The 9,506-nt window shown below is 49.3% G+C and overlaps 1 protein-coding gene across 4 annotated transcripts in view; it reads left to right on the top strand.

Moving 5' to 3' along the window:
- nxn (nucleoredoxin) overlaps positions 1 to 9,506 on the top strand; it is a 64,463-nt gene that overhangs the window by 96 nt on the left and 54,861 nt on the right. The window contains exons 1-4 of one of the 4 annotated variants that reach the window (XM_069184462.1): positions 13 to 75; positions 198 to 334; positions 1,370 to 1,575; positions 3,638 to 5,471. In XM_069184462.1, coding sequence (XP_069040563.1) covers positions 5,163 to 5,471 — 309 coding nt within the window. In that variant the 5' untranslated portion in view covers positions 13 to 75; positions 198 to 334; positions 1,370 to 1,575; positions 3,638 to 5,162. Of the gene's footprint in view, positions 1 to 12; positions 76 to 197; positions 335 to 1,340; positions 1,576 to 3,637; positions 5,472 to 6,566; positions 6,663 to 9,506 lie in introns of those variants that run through there. The other 3 variants (XM_069184461.1, XM_069184463.1, XM_069184464.1) reach the window with 3 other exon arrangements.

Genomic DNA, 9,506 nt, shown 5'->3' with positions numbered 1-9,506 from the left:
GGTTACGGAGCAGAGCAGGAAGGCTCTTCTGACAACACTCCCACACACCGCTGACTGCCGCGGGTGTAAGCGGAGGTGGGTTACACCGGCTCCGCTCTCTACAGCGGGTCACAGCACTGACCCCCCGATCCTGACGTCATTTTACACCCACCCCCCCCTCGACGCAGTATTATGAAATCGAAGCTCGTTTCTTGCAGCCGTCCCGTTGGCCATCTGTGGGGTTGTCGAAGCCGGGAGGGAGAAAAACTCGAAAATCACGTGGAACAAACTCTGAACACGCATAGAGATGTGTATGCTGGCGAGTGCAGTCTCATCTACCATAGCTCTTGTGAATGTAAGCCAAATACATGTTTTTTGATCTAGAATGTTCGAAATAATTTTGGTAACATACGAGAAAGGGGTAGTTACAGATTGCCCATTATGAATGAATAATTCTTTGTGTAAGAAGTTGTCATCTAATACTGTTTGACTATTATTTCGACGCGCTCCAGTGTCTCTGGTTGGCAGACACCCCTTCAGGAACTGCCCGTCCCGCCATTGGCCACGGTTGGTTGGAACCTCAAGCCAAGCACGAGTGGTCAGACGTTGGCAAACTATAGTCTGACCGCTTTTTCAGGCACTGGGGTTGAGTCCCCGTCTGACCTTTTTTAACCTGAAGTGGGAGACCGGTGTTAAAACATCGGGAAGGCCATTAACAAGAGACTGGTCCTACTAGTTACTTTGTCTGCAATAAAGCGTTACGCGAATATGCAAATCACATAGACATCCCAGCTGTTTATGTTAATGAATAACCAAGTGATCATTACAGTGATCTTTACACCTCTTAACCGGTTAAACAGTGGAGTTTAACCACCAAAGGGAGGAGCCCTTTGACGGGTGAGCTCTAATCCGCTTGATAAAGCAGCCGCTATGTTGCAGAGACAATAACAGGCGTATTAAATGCAGTAGAAACAGGCACTAGGACATCATACCGGCCCTTCGTCGAAGGAGAGGTTGATAATTGACAGTACGGTGAGTCCTTGGGTAATGGTTTATGCACCGGTATCAGAGCGCCTGACCGGAGGTCAAGGGCGCCGTGCATGGTCACGTGATCACCCGAAAACCCAAGGTGCTATATCTCAGGAATGAGCGAGGCACTGACGAGGTGGGTTTCAGCGTTTGTGCTGTTCGTGGGGGGAGCACGGAGCCTGATGAGAAATGTAGTTGGCACAGAACAGCCCTCCAAATGCAAACGAATTTTAAAATTCCTGCGCGATTCACGACAGGCACGGTAGATGGCGCACGTTACCCAGTTATATTTTTGGAACAAGTAATACGTTGTGTTCTCTTCTTTTTTTCAGCATGGAATAAACCTATTGTTCCTTTGCAGCCTACGCATGCTGACGCAGCTACCCACCTGAACTACTACAGTTATATTTTTTTCAACGGCCGATAATTCAATGTTTTTTCCTCGGTTTTTTTGGCCTGTCCTCACCCAGAAGAGAATAAAAAGCAGAGAATAAAAAGCAGTGAATGTGTGAGGTGCCGTATTACAGGTCCAGCGGTGCTCACTCTCGGCCCTGCCTTGCTGTCGCGGTAAAGTATTTGTATTATGTTTTTCATTTACATTTATTTGTATTAAGTACGTATTAAGTAGCCAGCAGCTATGTCAACGTGCCACGCACAACTGTCAGCCCACTGTCACTCAGCAGGTGTGAGCCTGGTCAGCACCTGGATGGGAGACCTCCTGGGAAAAACTAAGGTTGCTGCTGGAAGAGGTGTTAGTGGGGCCAGCAGGGGGCGCTCACCCTGCGGTCCACGTGGGTCCTAATGCCCCAGTATAGTGACAGGGACACTATACTGTAAACAGGTGCTGTCCTTTGGGTGAGACGTAAAACCGAGGTCCTGACTCTCTGTGGTCATTAAAAATCCCAGGGCGTTTAGGGGTGTAACCCCGGTGTCCTGGCCAAATTTCCAATTGGCCCTTACCAATCATGGCCCCCTAATAACCCCCATCTCTGAACTGGCTTCATCACTCTGCTCTCCTCCCCACTGAGAGCTGGTGTGTGGGGAGAGTACTGGTGCATCATCCAGGTGGGGCTGCACACTGGTGTTGGTGGAGGGGATCCCCATTACCTGTAAACTCTTTGAGTGGAGTGTCCAGAAAAGCACCATATGAATGCAAGAAATTATTATTATATAGAACTCAATATGTTTATATTATAGTGCAGAGTGCAGGAATTATTAAGTATTTTAACTCTTCCATAATCTGTGGAATTGTTCTTTGACAATTATTTAAGCAAGTAAGGACCAGTTCCGTATCTGACTGGTACTGGCCGGTAACGGCTGGAATGACTCCGGCCCCAGTACTGACCAGGTCCAGCTGGTCCGAGGGCTGATTCACAGTGTTCACGTGGGATTGTCACTGCGTATAAACTCCTCCAGCAACCACTTTGCCCTTAATAATAATAATAATAATAATTGCTGACACTTATATAGCGCTTTTCTGGACACTCCACTCAAAGCACTTTACAGGTAATGGGGATCCCCTCCACCACCACCAGTGTGCAGCCCCACCTGGAGCACCAGAACACTCACCACACACCAGCTCTCAGTAGGGAGGAGAGCAGAGTAATGTAGCCAATTCATAGAGGGGGATTATGAGGAGGATTATACTGTTTACAGTATAGTGTCCCTGTCACTATACTGGGGCATTAGGACCCACACAGACTGTAGGGTGAGCGCCCCCTGCTGGCCCCACTAACACCTCTTCCAGCAGCAGCCTTAGTTTTTCCCAGGAGGTCTCTCATCCAGGTACTGACCAGGCTCACCCCTGCTGAGCTCTAGTGGGCTGACGGTTATGTGCTGCAGGGTGACATGGCTGCTGGTGATATGTAACTTAAGCTGTCGGTCTGCCCCTGACTCAGTTTCAGCATCCATTAGTGTTTTCATTAGCTGTGCGGGTTACACTTTGAAAGGAAGGGAGGAGAAAGGTAGTTACATGTGTGTCTACTTCTTTTTTTTATTTTTAATTTTAGAGAACAAAACAAAACCATTTGACATATGAACAACCATTATTCAACCTTACATCACAGGCACAGATTCCTCTTTGTTCTCCTATTTGTTTTACAATTATATAAGTTTTTACCAAAATTATATTCATTCAAAAGAAGGAAGATGTGTACATTTATGAATATGAAAAGGGAGAAGACTATAGAAATGTATCGTATTAAATTGCAGTTATTTTGTATCTCAACAAAATCTGACCTTAAAGGTTTAATGTACTGAACCCATCTAGACCAATATTTGACATTTTTTTTCATTTGTCATTTTAGTGAAAATGTTATTTTTTCCATTATATATATATTTCCTTTATTAATTCAATCCAATTATTTATTGTTGGTAGAGAAGCCATGTTCTGGTTATAGCTTTCTTCCCTGCTGATATAAGGATTCCAAACAAATTTTCATCACTTCCCTTCCAAACAAAATCCAGTTTAGCAAAATATAAAGCCTCAAATGTAAAGGGCACATTCCTTTCAAGTATAGTTTACAGGCCCTCATGTAACTCCTTCCAGAAAAGCCTTATTTTAGGGCAGTTTCAGAATATATGCCAATGATCACCTTGGTTTCCACATGTGTGTCTATTTCATCTGCAGGTCCTGTGATCAGGGTGTTGGAAGCATGTTGCTGCTCCTTGACCAGTCTGGTGAAGAGCACCCTGTCACGGACGTCCAAAGGGACTAACCGTGGGGAGCAGGAGAGCGGAAAAAGACCCATATGCGTAGCGGCGAGACGGGAAAAAGGCCCGGGCTCATTAGTGCAAAGAGTTCAGGAATGCCGTATAGAAACCTATGCCCTCAGGGAGCGGACGTGGGGCGCCCTGGTGCTAGGCGGGTCTCAGGACATCCGAACGTCAATGCTGAGCGAGGACAGAATGCAAGACCCGGAAAAATAAAGCCCAAGGGGAAAGAGAGGGACCGGAAGGACAGCAGACCGGAAACTAGGGACAGGACAGAGAAGGAGCGCCCTCTGGCTGCAGAGGGCGTGACACACCCGGGTTCCGATCCGGAGCTCAAGGGACTGTCCCGCACTGACAGGCTGAAGGAGCTGGCACCTTGTCCGTCTGGGGCTCGGAAACCTGATACGGGCCCTCAAAACTCTCGGAGTTCCCCCACAGAGTCAACCCAGCGACCCCCTTCAGACCGGACGGTGACATATGAAGCAGAGGGCACTACATGCAAGCACATCAAAACCAAGAACGGGAGACACAAAGAGGGGTGGGGGCGTGGAACAAGCTATCCAGCCTGTCGAGGACGATACCTTGGCTGATGCCAAGAAGCAGCTGGCCGTGGTCCTGGGGTCAAGCCCCTCCTCACTCTCTGTACTGGCTGCATGGCCGCTCCTCTTGTCTGTAGCCTTGCCTGTGTGCCTGCTGTATGCAAACACCTGTAACCAGGCTCTGCGCTGACTTACAAGTGACCGTGCCCACCGAGATGAACGCGCTCTGGAACGAACTGTGAAAGGCCTAAGGAAAAACACCACAAATGTCTAATAATATAATAATGTTGCTTTATCAGCCCTATACAATTTCTTGCATTAGGAACTATCTTTTCACACACCCCAACTTGCTCTCCATGAGACACACAGACAGGGAGAGAAGCTGGGGGTCAGAGCGCAAGGTCAGCCATTGTACAGCACCCCTGGAGCAGTTGGGGTGAAGGGCCTTGCTCAGGGGCCCAACGGAGTAGGATTCCTCTGCCGGCCACAGGATTTGAACCGGCAACCTCCTAGCCACAGGTGCAGATCCGTTAATATTGAAAACCAGATGAGTGAATTGACCCAGGCGGCATGTCTTTGGACGGCGTTAGGATACCAGGGTGAGCTATCCCAAGTTTGCGGACTTTTTCAATTGTTGTTTCCCTTGCCGGAGCACTAGGTGGCGCTGCAGAGCCGCCCAACCGCGCTGTAGCCGAGCTGAACAACTAGTGCAGTTGCATTCCTCAACAGACAGCGACGGACGAGGCAGCCGGGCGGGCGGTCTGGGAGCTCCGCGTTTAGGGGAAACAAGGCGAGCGGGCGTCTGGGTTTCGCACAAGCGCCTCACATTTTTATTTTTTGGGGGAGGGGGGGGGGCTCCAACGCACGAGGAATATCGGGGAATCCGCCCGGGGAGGAGACGCGATGTCGGAGTTCCTGGTGAATCTGCTCGGGGAGCGGCTCGTCAACGGCGAGAAAGCCGAGGTGGACGTGCAGGCGCTGGGCAGCAAGCTGTCGCTCGTCGGGCTGTATTTCGGCTGCAGCCTGAACGGCCCCTGCAAGCAGTTCAACGCCAGCCTCGGCGACTTCTACAGCAAGTTCAAAACCTCCTCGGAGCACAGAGACAAGCTGGAGATTGTCTTCGTCTCGTCCGACCAGGACCAGAAACACTGGCAGGAGTTCCTGCAGGAGATGCAGTGGCCGGCGCTGCCTCTGAAAGAGAGACACAGGAAGGTAAGCGAGCGGCCACGGAGCTCGCCTCGGCGGCGCTCACACGCAACTTTCGCCGCTGCCCACTTCGCGGTGCCGGGGGGGGGGGGAGCGATGTGCTTTTCTCCCCCCCAGTCTGTGGATTTTCTCCCTCCGCTTTGCCGAGATCCTCTACACTCCCCTTCCCAATGGGAGCCACGCAGGTGTGCGATCTCAAAGCCCCCTCGACTTGTGACTTGAGACGGGGCTCAAAGTCGCTTGCTGCGCTGACCATGTGAGAGGCGAGCGAGCATTTTTTAAAGTACTGGAGCAAGTGTTAGGAATCTTTCATTCGTAGGCCTAATGGCCTGAGACTGTTTTTTACAGTTATGTTTACAGTGTTTACCGTTTTCTTACTATGGGGGGGGATTTTCAGCTGAACTATCGGGTCTGGCAGTGGCGATCTGATGGATCAAATTGACAAAAGTAATTAAATCCTCCTGGTAGTGCGGTCGAGCCACAGTGCAGGCAAGCAATTATCCAGATAGGCTTCGGGCGGCACACGTTTGACTGACAGACGCGCAGAGAGGGGTTTTAACCTTTGTACACGGTTACAGCAACCGGACTCTTCGTTGCAATTCGTAGGCAATTGTTTTTTTTAAAAAAAGGTCGCCTTTTAAATTGATCATTTTACCCCCCTACTTTCTTTAGCCGGCAGTCCAGGAGGTCCGGCCACTTGAACATGCAGGAGTGATGGTTGTGTGTCGGTTTTAACTTCACGAAATGAAGTGGAGGTTGCCGTCTGCTTGATTTAGAAAACGCACCTTTTAAAACGAGTTTTTATGTAAAGGAAATGGCTTGTAAAGGCCGCGGTGTGCTCTGCAATACAGCTCTGACGGCGTAGCTTAAGTGTCCCTGTGTGAGAGTTTATATTGGTGTAGTGTCATAAATGCAAATCGTCTGTAGGTCTCAGAAATACCATTTTTCGGCCCTACGCGCAGAGCAACTGTATGAGTTCGTTTCTGACCATTGGGATTCGCAGTTTCTTACTCTGTGGGAACCTGGAGATTTTCGCCTGTCCCTTCATGTAGCCGCGGGAGGTGATTTTATGTCCTAATCGATCTGAAGTAACACCAATCGATAAGGACCCTACGGGCACGGCGGCAGGGAAGAGGTTGTGGGGAGAAAAAAAAACGGGCAGAGGGAACGTGGACGCGCCGGACCACGAACTCCGGGGTGTGGAAACTTCGCAAAAATAAACTTATAAATGAGTAAAGTGTGATTCACAAGGGGAAAGCGACGTCGGAATAACTCCTTTCTCCCGCAGCCGCCTTGCGCCTCAGGGCGGCCCGACGATGAGGTTTCGCCCGGATCCGCGACGTCACGGCCGGGCCCAGTTCTTAATGTTGTCCGGTACAGTTCAGCTCGCAGTCAACCAGTACATGACGGGTGCTTTGATTTTACTACACTGATATTTGGTTTTGTGATTATTATACAAGCACGGATGAGAAGGAAATAATTGTGAATTAGGCCTACGAGGATAAATTCGTTTTTAATAACGGGCTTCAAATTGAGAGGATTTCAAAAGACTTTCTCTGCTGTGAAAAGTAAAGGAATTAAGACTGGGCACATCTGAATTTGTCCTCCATTTAGGGACTCATTTCACGAATAATATATTATTTAATCTATGTAGTTGTACCCAGATAGTTTAAAAATAAAATACCGAAGTATATGAATCGATTTTGAGTTAAAGCAGGTTTCGTCAAAAATATCCTCTCGCGGTGAAAATGAATAATGTGGTTTTGGTCAGAAATAAGATTTTTTTTTGTGGCACATTCATTGCCATAAAAATGTCTGTGTAGTTTTAATGTTTGTCTTATAGGGCTGTAGGAATGTAAACTACCTGCAACTTTGTTGGAAAAATCTCCTGTTTTCGGAGAAAAATAGATGTTATGACCCCGGAGTGCTACAGTAGCAGTCCAAGCCCGGGTGAGGCCGGACTGCGGGCCGGGAGTCTCGCCGGTATCGGAGCCGGTACTGAGTGAACCGAGCCGGGCAGATGCTTCTGCTGACGCGCAGGTCAGCGAAGCGACGGCCTCTTCTACCGCAGTGCAATATTTTACTAGCTCAGTCCTGTGTGAAGAGAGGTTAATGTGCTTGTATATATTTTAAATAGAAATAATCTCTCCCACGTACCATAAATATGATGATGATTATTATTATTATTATAACTCAAAGGCTCGGCTTTCCGTTCTCTAGCAATTCATGCCGTGCGGGAAACGGAAATCACTGCTGCCTTTTCTCCATACAGTTATTCCTCAGGCTGGGGGGGGGGGGGTGATTCGCCAACGACCCTTTAAGAAGACGGCGCAGCCCTGTGAGTTGGGCCCGTCACCGCTGTTGGCTAGTGGGGTTTTTTTGTGTCATGAAAGGACTCTGGTTTCACCTCCTAAAGCCGAGTCTCCATCGAGCCCGAACACTGTAATGGACTCCAGACGTCAGTCCGTGCCTCTAGAGCGTTTGGAAGGTTATGTTCCCAAAAAACAGTGGGATAATTTTAACCCCCCCACCCCCAAGTAGCACTGAGAATTTGCTATTGGAATCCAGGATGCTCATCAGACCCTAGCTGTGCACACATGTGTACTGGCAGCCTGTATCTAAACTGGTTAATTCCCTACTGCCTGCTTGGATAATCGAGTATCTAAAAATCCGGGAGAAGTGTCACGGAGGAGTGAGCTTTAATGAACTATTTTTCAACACCTCGTGTTTTGCTTAAACTTTACCAGTAATGTTCCCACAGGAGACAGTCACTCCTTGCCCTAAGTGTTTTGGAGCTGTGAGGCGAAATAAAACAGACCTGAAAACATTTAACGTTTGTTTCTGCCAGGAGCGGGCAGCAGTACTGTATGTACTGCGTGTGCACATATACAGTCTATACTGTACGTATCCAGGTCTTTACATGAATCTGTACAATATATAGCATAACAACATCACTTTATTGGCCATATACAATTTCTTGCATTAGGAATTTGTCTTTTCACAGACCCCAGCTTGCTCTCCATGAGACACACAGACAGGGAGAGAAGCTGGGGGTCAGAGCGCAGGGTCAGCCATTTATACAGCACCCCTGGAGCAGTTGGGGTGAAGGGCCTTGCTCAGGGGCCCAACGGAGTATGATTCCTCTGCCGGCCGCGGGATTTGAACCGGCAACCTCCCAGCCACAGGTGCAGATCCTGAGCCACAGAGCCACCGCTCTGAATTTCTCCCCCTATGGCTTGGGTTAGCGGTCTGCTTCTGCCTGTGTGTGACACTGGCTTGTGATGTGCCAGGTGTCGGCTGTCTCTGTGCGCGGTGGCAGAGAGCTGGAGGGGTCTTCAGCGCCCGGGCAGGGATGGGTGCCGTGCTCCGATTGTCCTCATTCCTGCTGGTTGGCACCGTTCAGGGCAGATCTGCGCTGCTGTCACCTTGGCACACCTGGGCGCGGCTCCAGCGCTGAGCTTGTCGCGTGCGCGCGTGTGTGTGTGTGCGTGTTTGAGCTTAGTCTTGACAGGCCACAGCCATTATCCTCTCCTCACGGTAAATAGAAAATATAAAGTAAATTTCAGCCCATGGCCAGAGTTTCCCAAAGAACATATTCTGCTCTAAGGTGTCTATAAAACAATCCGTGTGTAGGATTTTCTTACTGGATTTTCCAATTGAAACTAACCCTGTATCCAACACACAGCTCTGATGCTCTTCCTTTGTTGCCATTTGCCGAGTGTTTTTGTGCCTGTCACTGAGTGGAATGCATTTTCAGCAGCCCTCCTCAGTGGTTTGTGATATATTTTAAAAATATGATTGTGTTGACATGCAAGGGCTTTTCCTCGCTGGTCTCTGTGGCTCTGCAGGAGAGCAGTTTCCCGATGGCTGAGGGGTGATTGGGACAGAGCTGGCCTGCAGCTCGTGGGCGCTGGCGCGCTCTTCGTCCTCTTCTGCGATCCGGGTGGATCCCTGGCTGTCTCCTGGCCCTGGTGTGCCTGCCCTAGTCAGCTGACGGTCCCAGCTGTTCCCTGTGCGAGGGGCGCGGACTGGCTCCGTTTT

This window comes from Lepisosteus oculatus, chromosome 26 (genome assembly GCF_040954835.1).
Source record: "Lepisosteus oculatus isolate fLepOcu1 chromosome 26, fLepOcu1.hap2, whole genome shotgun sequence".
NCBI lineage: Eukaryota > Metazoa > Chordata > Actinopteri > Semionotiformes > Lepisosteidae > Lepisosteus > Lepisosteus oculatus.
Note: the sequence above shows the minus strand (reverse complement) of the source record. Positions and strands in the feature narration are given on the sequence as shown.